This window comes from Carassius carassius, chromosome 49, assembly GCF_963082965.1.
Source record: "Carassius carassius chromosome 49, fCarCar2.1, whole genome shotgun sequence".
Taxonomy (NCBI): Eukaryota; Metazoa; Chordata; class Actinopteri; order Cypriniformes; family Cyprinidae; genus Carassius; species Carassius carassius.
Window position 1 is genome coordinate 2,627,421 of NC_081803.1, and position 17,237 is coordinate 2,644,657.

Genomic DNA, 17,237 nt, shown 5'->3' on the forward strand with positions numbered 1-17,237 from the left:
CCCAGGAATACTTTCAGAAACCACTGTCGGTAAACACAATCCGCCGTGCCATCAGCAGATGCCAACTAAAGCTCTATCATGCAAAAAGGAAGCCATATGTGAACATGGTCCAGAAGCTCCGTCGTGTCCTGTGGGCCAAGGCTCATTTAAAATGGACTATTTCAAAGTGGAATAGTGTTTTATGGTCAGACGAGTCCAAATTTGACATTCTTGTTGGAAATCACGGACGCCGTGTCCTCTGGGCTAAAGAGGAGGGAGACCTTCCAGCATGTTATCAGCGTTCAGTACAAAAGCCAGCATCTCTGATGGTATGGGGGTGCATAAGTGCATACGGTATGGGCAGCTTGCATGTTTTGGAAGGCTCTGTGAATGCTGAAAGGTATATAAAGGTTTTAGAGCAACATATGCTTCCCTCCAAACAACGTCTATTTCAGGGAAGGCCTTGTTTATTTCAGCAGGACAATGCAAAACCACATACTGCAGCTATAACAACAGCATGGCTTCGTCGTAGAAGAGTCCGGGTGCTAACCTGGCCTGCCTGCAGTCCAGATCTTTCACCTATAGAGAACATTTGGCGCATCATTAAACGAAAAATACGTCAAAGACGACCACGAACTCTTCAGCAGCTGGAAATCTATATAAGGCAAGAATGGGACCAAATTCCAACAGCAAAACTCCAGCAACTCATAGCCTCAATGCCCAGACGTCTTCAAACTGTTTTGAAAAGAAAAGGAGATGCTACACCATGGTAAACATGCCCCGTCCCAACTATTTTGAGACCTGTAGCAGAAATCAAAATTGAAATGAGCTCATTTTGTGCATAAAATTGTAAACTTTCTCAGTTTAAACATTTGCTATGTTATCTATGTTCTATTGTGAATAAAATATTGGCTCATGTGATTTGAAAGTCTTTTAGTTTTCATTTTATTAAAATTTAAAAAACGTCCCAACTTTTCCGGAATTCGGGTTGTATATGTCCCGCCCCAACTTTATGATTTAATAGGAAATGCAACAGCAGCAAAATAAAAAGGTGTTTGTAAAGCCATTTAAAGATGGCTGTAAATCAATCAGAAATATTGTGATCGTTCATCTACAATTGTGTTTCTGATCCACTCACCATCCATTTCTGAGTCACTGTCTGCCATGGGTGGGACTCGGATGAGCACCTGACTGCGATCCCTCTGCACCATCAGCTGCAGCTTCCCACGAGACTTCTCGATCAGCCTCCCTGCGTCGCTCAGAGACAGGTTCTCTGTGACCGTACCGTTAATCTGACACACCAAATTAAGTACCAATAAATAACATATAAACTACAACATATTTAAGAGAAAAAAAATATATACATTTAAAAACTTTTGGTCAGTAAGTTTTTTTTAAGGATCTGATGATATGTCAAAAAACCTCTCTGTAGTTACATCACAGTGTGTGTGTGTGTGTGCACATGTCCTTGTTTTTCTATCCCAGTGGGGACTTAAAGCTGAATCCACACTGACTCATGGGGACTCGTGTCACTGTAGGGACCTAAATTGAGGTCCCCGTGGGGAATCAAGCTTATAAATCATACAGAATACATTTTTTGAGAATGTAAAAATGCAGAAAGTTTTCTGTGAGCGGTAGGTTTAGGTGTTGGGTTGGTGTAGGAAGATAGTTTTGTTTTAGTTTTTTGCATGTCCTTGTTTATATATTTGTATAGTTGGATTTTATATTATATTTGCTTGTATTTTTACGTTCTACCATTAGTGTTTAGTGTTATCTGTATGCACTGAGGGTCTGAGAGTAACGCAACATATGACTTGTATAGTATAAAAACCATTCTGCCGATGGAGAGTAAACCAGACTGTGTGTGTGTGTGTGTGTGTGAGGATACAACAGTATAATATACATTTGTTCGACAGTTTGGGCTCAATAAGATATTTTTCTTAAATTAATACTCTTAATATTCAATGATGCATAAAACTGATAAAAAGTGACAGTGAAGACACTTACAATTAGAAATTTCTGTTTCAAATAAATGCTGCTCCTTTGAACATTTTAATCCTCAAAAACATAACAGTTTCCACAAAAATATTAGGAAGCAGCACAACTGTTTTTTTATATAGAAAAGTTATTTTAAATTGTAAAAACATTTTATAATATTACTGTTTTACTGTATTTTTAATCCAACAAATGCAGCCTTGCAGGTGAACATTAAAAAGTTGTGAGCATTTAAACGTTGGTGAGCAAAAAAGACAAGTGCTTTCAGTGCAGAACACACTGCCACAATGCAAAGGTCCTGCTGTGGTTGACCGTGCACTGCAGTGTGTCTGCCAAGGTGTTCTGAGTGGTTATACACGTACTTTCAGAATGATGTCGCCTTCCTGTAGTTTGCCTTCTTTGAACGCCAAGCCTGTGCTCGTCGTCTCTTTGATGAACAGCTGACTGCCAAGACGAAGGCCATATTCTGGATAGATATGAGAAAACATCATGTCAGTGGTTTGGTTGAAGGTCAAAACCGGAAACGGATAAACGAAGGTGGTACATATCTACCGTCATTTGGGCGGCTCTTTAGAAGAGTAACATTGAGTGGCTTCTCCAAGGGTTCGAGTCGCTGTGGTGGTGGTAAGGGTGAGTGATCCAGCTGGTCTTGACTGCTACTCCTCCTCATGGGTTCATCCTGGCGCGGATCAGACCTCCTGCGCTCGTGGTCACTGGCTAGATTCTCTCTGCTGTACACCCGAGCCGGTTCGGGCCTGTAGCGCGTCTCAGGACTGTGTGATCTGTCCAGTGCACGGTCGCTGCGGTACGGTCTGTCCGGACTCCGCTCTCTGTCCAGGTTGTGTTCACTGCGATAGCGTCGGTCCGGGCTGTAATTGCGGTCCAGCGTGCGATCGCTTCGGTAGCGGCGGTCCGGGCTGTGGTCACGATCCAGGTTGTGGTCACTTCGGTAGCGGCGGTCGGGGCTGCGCTCGTGGTCCAGCGTTCGGCCGCGGCTGCCGTCTCGTCTGTACTGTCTGTCGGGGCTCACGCCGCGCTCCATACTCCTCCCGCGGCTGCGCTCGTAGTCACGATCATGATCATCCATGTAGCCGCGGCCGCTGTAGACGCTGCGCTGGTCGAGCTCATAGTCGTAGTCGTCGTTGTAGTCGCCGCTGAAGACACGGTCGTCTAGGGACGGGCCACGTTTGATCACGCTGACAGGAATTTTTCTTGCTCTTTTTACCGTCTGATGAAGGATGGGGACAAAAATGAAATCACTCATTCATTAAACTCTGATTTCAACTGCCAGTGATTCACAAACATGATCTGTATTAGAGCTGAAATGACTATTCAAAATGTTACACTCACGATTTTGGCTACTTTGCCACATTTGCGGAGAGTCTGCACTGCGAAGCCGTATTGGACACAGTCCATGGGCACATTGTTGACCTGGATCACTCTGTCATTTTCACTGTACAACATCATGAAACACTGTTAGAAAATGTCTCTACATTTGAGAAAATGACTTCAAATCCTTCCGATAGTTGAGGAATATCAGAAGTACCAGCATTTGGTGCTGACACTAAAATCTATATTAAACTTCGAATAAAAAATTAAATCTTTAATTTAATAATTGATAGTGTTGGCACATAACAAATGCAATGCAAATGCAACTCAATAAATTAAAATAAAACTTTTAGTATTTTTGAAATTTGGGTTTATTTGTCAACTACTTATAACTTATTTCTTGCATTTCTTTTACTGACTGTTTACTGTGTGATATTTTAAAAAATATTTTAAGGTTACGTGCCAGTTTCATTAAAAACATTTTTTTAGCTTTTAATGTATGTATAATATATATACTTTCATAAATAAATACAAATGTATCTTTTCAAATAAAATGAGTGCATTGATTGGAATATTCACTTTTGGATTACAAATCTTTTAAAAAAGGTTGGGATGTGTTTAATATTGTTTCATAGCTTACAATAGAAAGCCATCAGCAGGACCCCCTTGCAGCACATCGGAAACAACAATTGACGGTTCTCCATTTTCTTCGTTTGGATTGTCCCGCCCTCCAGACACAGCAATGCCAAAGCCCTTCTTGGAGTCCTATATAAAGGGTAAAGAATATTTGCCTGAATCCATGGTAGCCATTTATTCATTTACAACAATAAAACACTTCAAATTCATGCAGATGTACAGGCTGCAATCACTAATTAACGTGTAGACATATAATGCTAGAGGTACAGAAATCACACACTTCACTTTCAAGGAAAATAAAATTATAATATAAAAACACAAGAATGTAAAGATTTTAATAAGAAACCAATAAGCAGGAACAGTACATTGGCTCTGGAAATAAACACAGGGTGTCGTACTCACCCGCTGTAGGGTCACAGTGTACTGCTCCCACACCGTCTCCTCCATGACTGGGTTCTGAAACCGTATGAACAGGTTTATATGTAACACAGTGTGGACAGAGTCAAGTTACAGCAGATATCAGTGATCTTCTGAGCAAAATCTGCAATGTGGTGCTGCCTGCCACAGTGAAAAACTAGATGAGTTTCATTTACATGAGCTCATCTGATTACTCAGTAGACAAACTGAACTGCAGATCTGAAATATGTCTATATATTAAACCAGAAAATAAACAATAGAAGGAAGAGATCTACAAGAATGAGCAATTTCATAAAAAAAACAAAAAAAAAAACAAGCTGACATAATATGTGGACTGCTAAAAAAAAACACCTTAAACAATAAACAAATGTATGGCATTTAAAATAAAAAGCCTACGTTATTTGGAAGTAACCGATTTAAAAGGAAACTAAACACTATAAACATGGCCTTCAGGATCAGTGTGAGAGCCACGTGACGTCCTGCTCCGTGAAGCGCCTCTACTTACCTCTTCATCCACCCGCGTGTACGCTGGGTGATTATGACTGTTGCTCTTTAATCTTCTCAGATAAATATGAATCCCAGTATTGCCCTAAATAATTCTCAACAGGCACAACTGATGCCTTTTTACGTATTAATGATTTCAATTTGTTGGTTTTCGTCACAGCGTTACTGCACTAGTTAAATCAAACTAAACACTGCGACACCTTGAAGACAATCATGCGCTCCTCATGTCATCATGACACATGCTTGGTCTAGAGGTAATGTTTTAGTTGGAATGCACAGGAGTTTTGGCTCTATACTGACCTACTTTGTATATTAATTAAAGTAATACTTTTTTATCCTTTTTTTTATGAATGAAACAAAATTGCAACTGTGGAAAACTGAGAATGGACAACAACAAAACAAATATAACAACTTCCAGCACTGGATCACCACTTATTTTAGCACACATTTACAAAATGATCAAAAATGTAACATAATTCCACATTATTTGATACATCTTTGCTGTGAACACTGAGCAATTGTTAAACTTGGAAAGCAATTTTGTAAATCAACACAGGTACTTAAGTGTTTAATCACTCTCATCACTGATTCTAAAAAATGAAATAACATCTACCGAGAAAACCAACTGTATCACCAGCTACTTTCTTCATCATGGTGTCATAAACTTTCAACTTTTGCTAAACCTTGAACTCTACTCTCTTGAATTTCTACATCAAATTATAAAATGCATCAGTGCATGAAATGCAATAAAAATGTGTATTGTAATATCTCACACTGACAATAAAAATTCAACAAATCAATAAGGAAATGTAATAACTTTAATAATGACTAATATTTAACTTTTTTCTTATGACATCTGACTCATTTCCAAGTTGGCAAAATCAAACGCTACAGTAAATATCCTTCCATATATATCTGTTTTTTTTTTACATTTTTACAATGATTATGAATTTTACCACTTTATGCAAAATATACTACACTGCCACAACGTACTACATTGTTTAGTAAAGAATCCCTAAAGAGTTTTCTACTCATACTTACACTCCTGCCAATCACTACAGCCTTCTGTCTAATCAACCTACAGTATACGCTGACAGCAGATGAAAAGCCATTCAACAAAAACTTCACACGAAAGAGCAGAATCGTGCTTACGATGCCCTGGAGGATGCGAATGGCCTTGATGGTGTGCGCCCATTTCCTGTGCAGCGAGAGGACCGTCTTCATGTTGTCACCTCTCCCGTGAACACAGAGTCTCTGGGCCAAAGCACATCACCTCTGGGCACAATGCATCTGTCTGCCTTTGACGTAAGACTGATGCCGCTGGCCTACATTCTGTGCAAATCCCACTGTCCACAGCGACCCACGGCAGCCACGATGAGAAGAAGGAAAAAAAAGCGGGGCAGTCTCCTGCTGAGCTATTAATTTAAAATTTCATTTCAATTCATCAGATGATACGGCTCTATCTGGGTTGACATTAAAAGCTCTTCGCGGCTTACGGATGTCAAGTAGCACCTTCAGAATACTGATGCTTTTGGATTGCAACATGAGCTTTTGAACGTGCAAGAGGGACTGGCAGTTTAGCAGTGATTTCATCTCTTTTTAATTATAATCCTGGATTATGGGTTTTGAAGCACCCAAGTGCCATTATTTTCTAATTTGCGAAAACAGTATAGAATTGAATGCCATAACACAAGTGCTGTATTAGTAAATTGTGCAGGACTTAACAGCATAAAGATTCTTTGATCTATAATAGCTTTCTAACTCAAATCTTATCTAAGACAGGATTAACTTGTGATATATGAGCTGCCCTCGATTCTCTTTACTGAGATGACCAACAGATTACTGACGGATGATGCCAGAGAACTGGTTTCTCACTGTAACTGAGCTTGTATCATTGCATTTTGTTGTAATGGATGAACTGAAGTGGAAAAAATAAGCATACATTTGTGTTATTGCATAGTTTTGCTTATGATGATTTTTTTTATGGTTACACAATTAAGAATGAGTGTGTTTTGACTTGGTACTATAAACTACTGTTCAAAAGCTCAAAAGGCCTGCAGGATGTATACAATTATCTTATGCTCACTGAGGCTGCATTTATTGGATAAAAAAATATAATAATATATTGTAAAATGTAATTTATTCCTGTGATCAAAGCTGTATTTTCAGCATCATTCCTCCAGTCTTCAGCGTCAGATGATCTTTCAGAAATCATTATAATATGATGATTTACTGCTCAAGAAACATTTCTTATTATTAATGTTGGAAACATTTGTGCCGTTTCATATTTTTGTGAAAACCATGCGTTTAAAAAATATATTACTAATCTCTTTACTGTCACCTTCAACTAATTTAATGAATCCTTGTTGAACAAAAAACCCCAAACTTTTGAATGGTAATGTACTCAATGAGACAATCCAATCCAAGTCAATCTTCACTTCTCTTTAAGGATAAATGTATATAAAACTTGAACTTGGAAAGCACAAAATAAATGTAAAAAGCAAACAAATAAAAGATCTTTACACCTTCACATTATTCATACACTTCATTACATAAATGACATGGGGTTACAGCATGAAATGATGATGATGACAGAATCAAGGATTTCTCATCAATAAAATTTCAAAAAAGCAACTTGGAAAGAATTGGACAACTGCTTTTTAACAAGTGCTCTCAAAGCCACAGAAATACAAGATGAGTTATTGAAAAGGTCAGCACAAAGAAACCATCACTAGCCGCATTTCCAGTGCGAGCCAGAGCTTAAAACAGGCCAGGCGGGGATCATAGCCTCGGGCCAGTAGCACCGAGGCCAGAATAGCGCAGAGTTTCCACAGTCGAGCCTGAAGTATGCTGCACATCACTAAAACACGCCCTTTACACACCTCTCAGAACAACGTCATGCAACCTCATCATTTCACCAACAAAGAGAAGTTATCACAAAACTAAGAAATAAGTCACTGAAACATGCACGATCACAAAACGAACATGATAACAGCGGCCGTTTGTTTGCATGCTTTGTTAAATATTTCAGTTCAAGAGCATCGATGTTTTACTATCAGGACTCAAAATTAATCACACAGAAATACACTTATTTCTATTTTATTTATTTTTAACGCTTATGAAAATAGCCTGCTTGTAGCCACAGTAGCCGTCCTATTTAGAATGAATGATAATATCTCTATTTTTATAAATGCAACGTGGAGCTAAACTCTCGAAACGAGACGACAGATAAAATGTTACTTAATAAATACACAATTGTGATAGAGAATAAGAAGCTAACGTCGGATTTATCCAAGCGGTCATATTTACCATGTTTACTATAGTAACGTTAATGTTTAGCATGCATAGTCTTTTACATCGCTTCTAAATATTTCTGCCTTGTTTAGTGATTATAATCCACATCGGATCAAGTTATTTCTAGGGCTGCTCCGATCACGATCGGCCGATTGTTATGCGCATCTCGTCAGTAGCTAAAGCCGGTTCTCTAATCAGCGGTAAATTCCCTCAGGTGCGTGATTTCACATAAAGCAGCTGTTAATACACAGAGCCGTTGTTAACCGAGAAGATGTGCAAATAAACGCTGAAAATGAACGTGGATTTGTGCAACTTCTCAGTTAACAATGGCTCTGTGTAGTAACAGCTGCTCTATGTGAAATCACGCACCTGAGGGAATTTACCGCTGATTAGAGAACCGGCTTTACTGACGAGATGCGCATAACGATCGGCCGATCGTGATCGGAGCAGCCCTAGTTATTTCAAACACTCGATGCTGAGTAAGAGTGAGTTGAGCTCAACTTATTTTAAAAAGTCTTTAATGCTGGTGTTATAGCTGTTATCTTTCTGAAATGATCCGCGCTGATGCTCTCCAGACACGGAGAAACTCCGCCTTTGTTCATAACCCCTCCTCTAGCCCCAGCTGGCCCACTTTGGTCCAAGGTTTTCGTCGGGCCAAAAAACCCTGGCCGTTGGCCCCGAGGAAGCCCCGACGAGGCACGATCAAGCCCCGGAAGTGACAGTGGAAACGCGACTGGCCCTGGCACGCACTAGCACGCCCGGTTTAAGCTCGATAGTGGAAATGCGGCTACTGACTGTGTTCAAAAACAACCGTGAATATACCCAGAAATGACATTCATCCAAAACTGACCATACAATAAATAAATACATAAATAAAAATGTGACTGTGCTGCAGGAAGAACAACAAGACAACCTTTAAAAACAGAGCAGAACTTTGCGGAAAGGAGACAAGATAGAGATCTAGAGCACAAGTCAACAACTTAGAGAAACACTGTCTGGTCTTATGACAGTAGAAAGTATTTCTGAGCTGGGACACTAAACACCTATAACAGGTAAACATGGTGTTGACAGAATCATACTGGCAGGATATTACTGTGTGACAAGAAGCAAAAACAATCTTCAATTTCCATACATAATCGAACTACTACAGGGGGAAATCTTCTGGTTTTCATGGACACTGTAGCCATCAGAGAACATACTGAACTGTATGCTGTCTGCTGTTAGACAGAACAGGCACAATGTGTGCAGACAGAAGTCCCTCTGCATTATAGATAAGCAGCTTTAGCTGTCTGTGTGCCTCAAAGAGACTGAAACCACTCAACGACCGCTCAACGAATGAGGTCCCATCATTTATGTTTCTAATAAAACTTCTAAAATGTCTAATTTCAGAAGATGCATTGCATTTGAGACTTTAAGTGTATGACGAACAATGTAAAAAACACAGGTTTGGGTAAAGGAGTGTAAACATGGGAGAAAAAAAACAAGCTCTCCTGAGCTACTATCTAAAGGTGTAAAAACAGAAAGACTAATGTACAGTTAATTTCAGATATAGTAACAGCTATAATAACTCCATGTTATGAAGTGTTGTGGGTTGTGACAGATTATGATATTGGACACTTGCCTTTAAATAAATGATTATAAACCATATTAAACAATTAATAAAACACACATCAGCTGTCCTGTTCTTACAGAAGCTAATGTTCTCTAAAGCTGTTAGTGCAAAACATAATAAAATATTAATTAAAATCGTCCTCCAGTATATACTTAATTTATGAAAAACAGCGGTAGTGCTTAACTAAATGTAATGTTAAACAATTAGTTAAAATATTTAATATTTGATAAATAAATAGTATGTATATATACTAGGGGTGTAACAGTACGCAAAAATCACGGTTCGGTACGTACCTCGGTTTTAAAGGTGCCATCTGTCATATCTGGCAAAAAAATCAAGTCATACTCCACATTCCATACCAGATGGGGGCAGTATGCCTCAATAAAGTGAATTGGTCTACTCTAGAGTAACAAACGAGAAACGGCATAGTCTCTATGCTCCGCCCCTACCTTCACAACAACCCTAGAGCATAGCTGAAGCCTATAAGACAGCGGTTCTCAATTGCAGTCCTCGCGCCCCACTGCTCTGCACATTTTGAACGTTTCTCTTAGCGCTTCAGACATTTGTTCTATTCGAACATAAGTGCCCTGCGAAGTGGACATCACAGGATATTCAGCCATGATTCCAGTTCGAAGCGAACGTAGCTATATGTTCCAATCAAAGTGCATTGAAGTGTGCAAGACGTGAATTTAAATTGTATTGATTTACAGAGGTATATGATGTCACAGTTGTCCATGTTTAAAGACGCTGCACAGCACAAATCAGTGAATGAATGTTTCGATGTGAGGTAAACTTCAACAGATTTCCCCTGCTCAGAGAGTAGGGAGCAATGAACATTTGAAAAACAGTTCATGAACGGAGTTCATTTCTAACGAGCTGATTATCTGAATCAGGTGTGTTAACAAAGAGAAACGTGCAAAATATGCAGAGCAGTGGAGCGCGAGGACTGGAATTGAGAACCGCTGCTATAAGAGGACGTTTTGCCTCCAGAGGAACGTTGGGTGATGTCAAGTGATTTTGAAACATGACATCTTCAAGCTACTCCCCTTCACCTTTACCAGTGAATATGTTCATATTCGTTCTGTTCATATTACATTGAGTTGTATATACACATTATTTGAATTAAATTAATTTTAATAGACAGCATTCTGTCAACATCATTGGTCAACATCAGACAGCTGATGTTGACCAAGCTAGCGCCAACCAACAGTAACCAGAGCTGCCAACTCTCAAGCATTCACCGTGAGACACACGCAATTGACTCTTTTCACACGCTTTCACGCCACACATCAATTTTCTCACGTACAGAAAAACCACGAAGCAAAGAGGACACGGAGACCAACAGACTAGACGGGGCAGGTTACTTATGATATAAAAAAATGGGTAAGTTACAGCTAGCTAATTATCAAACGCAGCTACGGTTAGCCATCGCTAACATTAGCACGTTTATAGAACAGCCTTCGATACATTTCTATGTTATAACTTCCCGAAAAAAAATACACAAACATATAAAACAAACTTCTAGCAAAATACTAACAGCATCTAACTTACCAATCCAAAATAAATGGTGCAAGTTCGGTGTCAGTTCAGTTGGTTTACTCTGTTGTTTACTCTGGTTCGGCTCCTTTTCTTATCGAATTTGATTTGTGATTCCGAGCGAGGTTGTGGCGGGTGGTGGTCTCTTGCCAAGGGCTTAAGTCACATGAAGTAGTGGGCTGTACTTTCCACATGATTGACATCAGGTTAGATTACGCCTACAAGCCGTGCGAGTTATTCGTGTATTGCAGGTTGGCTGGTGGTTATGTTGCCCGCATACCGCCTCCCATGGCCGAAACTGGTATTACGACACCTGTCGGGCTGGGACTAGTAATGCTACTGCTAATTAAGGTTGATATCTCTGCAGCACTATAACTTGACATTTTTTTTAATGACATCATCGCCCTTATTTCTCCTCATAGTTTTAATGCGTGTAGGTCATTTTTTGAATATTTTTAGCTCAATATTTGCACATGGCACCTTTAAAGTCACGGTTCGGTTCATTTTCGGTACAGTAAGGGAAAGAAATGCAAAAATTAAACTGCAGGTTGTTTATTACTATAAACTTTTTTTAACAATTTGTTTATACTTTTTAAAAAATATTTATTCATAAAATATATAGATAAGAATAAGAAATAAGAAATTTTATTTCTAGAATAAGAAATAAAATACTGCTGCAAAGTTCTCCACTAAATAAAATACTCTCAGTCTCAAACCAATATCATATAATAAAATATAATGAAAAATATAAATAAATAACTATGATTACAGTGCAGTATTACCAATCCCAGCTTGTAGGCCTGCTCATATTTAAAAAAAATATATATAAAACTTTTCCAAAGTGTAAAGTGCAGCATCAACCGTTTCAGTTTTTAGACCTGCTCAGATTTCGTTATTGCATTGGACCGTCGTTTTTTTCCTAGTTGTATTTTAGTTTAGTGCATTACATTACATTCAACCCCAACTTATTGTTTGGAAACAAAATACATGTCAACATGGAAAAATCTCTAGCAATAATGTCAATGTTTTCATGTGAAACTCTGTAGAGTGCAGTACCTGTAAAAGGGCCGGGTAGCTGGGAACAGAGAGGCGTCGCAGACACAAATACTGAACTTCGTGGGTCAAGGAAAACCTTTTGGAGCGGCTGGATCGGAATAACTCTATCTGGTTGGACTGGTCACTGTAAAAAGACATGTTTAGTTAATAACACTGATCACACACTTTTATGAGTCCTAATCACATAAACACATGTCAGTTTGTACAGAACTCATTGATCTGTTAATAGCTAAAACATGTTTACTAAATGTTTTTGTGTATGCATTTAAATAAAATGTCCAACCCTGCAAGTACAGCTGATCATGCAGCTTTGTTGTAGCTCAGCCTGACAAGAAAATAGCAGCCTAGCTAAAACAAAAGGGCTTTTAGTACATAAAGAAGCTGTATTATAATTCCCAAAGCATGTCAAAAGTATTGCAAGTGTGAGCACCTGCTCTGAATGGAGCACACTTGATCTCCCTGGCAAAAAAACTGGTGATTATGAACTGCGCTGTTCAGCATGACCGCTCAGATGTGTTCAAGAGACCTCGGTCAGATAAGGAGCCAGCAGAAGTAACAGACTAACTACTGTTTCAGTCATGCGAGTCCTCAGCTTCAAGAAACTGGAACAGCGAATTAAGAAATGTTCAAAAGAAAACTGCATTTCTGAATGACACTTTCTGACTAAACTCACCACTGATGTCTGAGTCGGCCTTAACTTTGCTTTGATAGTCTTGAACCTATAATGTAAGAGGGCCACACAAATGCACTCACCTAAAAAATGTACAAAAGCTGTCACTGGGGCCTACTAATATGCACATATCAGGTACTAATTTGTAAACACTTGGTGATTTAATCACTATATATTCCTGTTTAGTCCAAAGGGGCCCTTTTGAAATGCACACACTGGTGCAGCCTTTAATTTTATTGGAAAAACTTTTATTACTTTTTTTTTTTTTTTTGAGAGCCCAGGTCAAAAGATCCAGCCTCTATGACTGCGCCTGAAATACTCTCAGAGTAGGCATTTGTTTAAAGGACCTACTTCTCAACTGTTCAGAAAAGTATGTTCTGTATAGTATGAATAATTCTGATGTACTACATCCACCATGTTGTTGTTGTCATGTGCCCTATAGGTATACAGGTCTGCTTTTCTGTCATGTATAAATCCTCTCCAGTGGCCTCATGGGATAGTAAAGTGTTCATCTGATGCACACTTCAGAATTTTTCCAGGGTCATGTCAAACATGGAGCAACAATTATAGTACAGAACGAGCAACAATAAACACATCCAATCATTAGCGTTAACAACACACCATACCAGCTACGCCTGTCATGAACATCATCATATGTTCATTTCTCAGTTTTGCTCCCTAGTATTATCTACACAACTCACCCCGAAGTTCTCCACAGCCTCCGGCCGGTTGGCAGCAGCTCGCGCTTGTTGAGAGGCGCGATCCCGATGGCCGCTTGCATGATGGTGATGAATTTCTTGTACTTCATTTTAAATGTTTTCTGGTTCTTCTCCGTTCCTTCGATCTACAGAGGCCTACAGAGGCTCTCAGTGCCACTTAACCTCCCTGTTTACCGACTATAACATCACCGACAAAGCTAAGTGTAATCTCGGAAGCAGTCATTTTTCTATTAGACCCATCATTGCACACACACTACCTGCATTACTGAATCGGTCCTGCTCTGTGGAATCTCATAGATGCCCATTTCGTTCTCCTCGTAGGACGAGAGAGAGAGAGAGAGAGAGAGAGAGAGAGAGAGAGAAAACGAAGACCACGCTGGGCAGGGCTGGCAGAGCATCACTCTTACATAATTCTGGAGATCTCAAACATCAGTCTAATGAAAATGCTGTGAGGGGGGATAATTGTGGTACTAAGTCGTGACAGATCATGGATGCGCTCTGGTCTGTTTCTCTGTAATCCCTCCTTCGTCGCTGGCTTTGCCTGCACCCATTATCACCCATCTGCCATCACCAATACATGCACACATATGTGCAAGATTTGTCCATTCACAAACACAGCATCCTAGAGATAATTTTCACCGTGTTACTTTGGTGTAGGGATGGAGTAACCGGGCATCCAGGACTTTTCCTCCACCCAATATGTGATGACATTGTCATCCAGTTGTTTGTGCAGTGGATTATGGGCAGGAGGAGATCGTTCTGCCAAGGGTCAGGGGCTCTAAAGTCCCCTCCAAATCACATAAAGCCTATTTTCAGTGTTGGTTTCACATGCACGTTCTGTTTGTGGGACATCTTTTGACAGGTCACGTTTCCACAGAGCAGCTCTGGTAAGGTCCGCTCAACTGTTAAAACTATTAAGATTCATCAGTTAAGACTTCAGACAAGAAACAGAGACCAGAGTGTGGTGTGGTGTTGTGTGCTGGCGGACTAGCAGCAAAACACCTGAGCTGCCATAACACCACACATTGATGTGAGGGGGAAACACTTGTAACGTGTAACTTGTAAATCGCAAAAAATCTAAGGTGATATAATTTGACCTAAAAATAGAGATATTAATAGTTACTGCAATATAACTAACACTTTTTTAATACTGGAAACAACTTTCAGGGTTTTGATGATATTCAGGATCAACTTACGGTAAATGGCCTTAAAAAAAGATTTATTTTTCATTTACAAAAAAAAAAACATTATTTAAACCAACAAAGCCACTGCAAATTAGATTCTAGATGTTTAATCTAAAACATTATTATAAATATTATTAACATTTAGATTTTTTACACATTTATCTTTTTTTTATTTTAAAGAAATTAATAAAAAAAGTATCTGTTTGCAAGTTATAAATCACAGAAATGCAAAGGGGTTGCAGAACTAATGACTTCAATATATGTAATAGCCAAATAATAAGCATTTTAAAATCATTTCAATATTCAGAATGCTACAGAATTTAACAATGGCATGAAAACCTAACAAATACAATGGAAATGTTCTCTCTCTATCTCTCACATATTAAATATCTCAAATATATTAGGATAATATTTGGGCAGTATTTTTGAAAGGAACTGAGCTTGCCTATGTAGAATTTAATAAAAATTAAATATAAATATAAAGCAATCATATACTGACTATTGATCAACATACAGTATGGATGCAGACCACAGTTAACCATTTAAAAGAAGTGGTGGCTCCAACATCTGACAGCTTTGTCATGGATTTTGAACTCTTGGTAAAAACCACACAAATGTAGCATTAGTTTGTTATTATTATACTATATTGGCCATTCTGCACACATCTGCATCACCTACTGAAAAATTAATATTGATTGTCACCTACAATGACTGTTAGGTGTGATCATAAACCAAGCTTCCACATTTTGCCAATGCTATCTGAAGTATTTTTTGGTAAACAATTGCAAAGTATAATAGCAACCTACTCGAGTAAACAAACATGAGTCTAAGCAGCTACCAATAACAACACAAACAAATCACATGCTATGAATGGTAGTAACCACTTCACAAGTTTAAGAGACGCATTACAGCCGCATTTAACAACACTGGCCAAATATACTTTCATGTGCACCTTTCATCAGCAACCCACACAATAATAAAAAAAATTACCTTTTTAGCAATACAATGGAAGTAACAGTCACCAATATTATTTGATCACCGGCATTCTAAAAAACTTACATAACTGGAAGAATGTTGGTAACCAAAATAATTTGGGTAAACGTTGACTAAATAATATTCTTCAAAATATAAATAACATTCTTTTATGTTCCACAGAAGAAATAAAGTCATGCTGAATTGGAACAACATTGATGGTGTGTAAAGGATGGCCTAACTTTCATTTTTGATTGAACTTTTCTAAATAAGAGTCATTTATGCAGCACTGGTTTCACACCAGCGTTTAATACTAAGATCAAGGATTTGTATGAAACAAGATATAAGCAAGTCTACTATCATGCATTAGCAAGCACACCATTAATAATAACTGAGAAATGCACCTGTAGTCATATTCTGCTGATACTGTACTTCCAAACTGTTGACCTACATGAACAAATGAACTTTGTCCTCTACTCTGACAAAAAAATATCTGTAAAATCTGCTCAGGCATGTCAGACTCTGTCCAAACACATTGCGAAATATGCCTGAACAACATTAAATAGCGCCAGTAACAGAAGTTTTTCCTATTATACGAAAAGCAGACAACATATATTCAAAACCGGTCACCTCCTGAATAGTTGAATAGTTAATATTTTTTTTATAATATTTTATAAGATACCAAAATGTTGCAGTATTAGTATACCACTATGAAATAATAAGACTAGAGTAGAATAGAATAGACTAAACACTAATCTGATGAATTTTTCAGCATAAAGTTCAGAAAAACCCTAAAGTCAACGGATTAAGAACTCAGATATTTGAAGAATACTATACAAAATTATGCTCATCTGATATGGACCCAAATCAAGAAGACATAAACCAATTCCTCGATAACCCGGAGCAAATTACCTCTCTCGAATTACCAATCACTGAAAAAGAACTTCACTCCGCGCTGAAACACATGCAAAATAATAAAGCACCAGGACCGGCTTCCCTGCTGAGTTCTACGAACATTTTTGGTCAACTTTATACCCACTATTCAGTAGAACAATAACGGAAATAAAACAAAATGATAAAATCCCATCCCACATGAATACAGCACTTATATCACTCATTCCTAAACCTAACAAAGACCACACCCTCACATCTAACTACCGTCCTATTTCACTTATAAATGTCGACATAAAAATCATTAGCAAAGCATTATCTCATAGAATTGAGAAAATTATATCATATATCATCCATCCTGATCAGACCGGCTTTATAAAAGGTAGACACGCATCTAACAATACCCGCAGATTATATAATTTAATGCAGTACTCATCAGTACA

At 38.4% G+C, this 17,237-nt stretch overlaps 1 protein-coding gene across 1 annotated transcript in view; it reads right to left on the minus strand.

Moving 5' to 3' along the window:
• Positions 1-17,237, minus strand: part of LOC132132112 (tight junction protein ZO-2-like) — a 32,036-nt gene that overhangs the window by 9,407 nt on the left and 5,392 nt on the right. The window contains exons 2-8 of the mRNA XM_059544368.1: positions 12,359-12,482; positions 4,342-4,395; positions 3,944-4,068; positions 3,325-3,427; positions 2,527-3,202; positions 2,337-2,440; positions 1,118-1,271 (exon numbers count right to left, since the gene is read on the minus strand). Coding sequence (XP_059400351.1) covers positions 1,118-1,271; positions 2,337-2,440; positions 2,527-3,202; positions 3,325-3,427; positions 3,944-4,068; positions 4,342-4,386 — 1,207 coding nt within the window. The 5' untranslated portion in view covers positions 4,387-4,395; positions 12,359-12,482. The remainder of the gene's footprint in view (positions 1-1,117; positions 1,272-2,336; positions 2,441-2,526; positions 3,203-3,324; positions 3,428-3,943; positions 4,069-4,341; positions 4,396-12,358; positions 12,483-17,237) is intronic.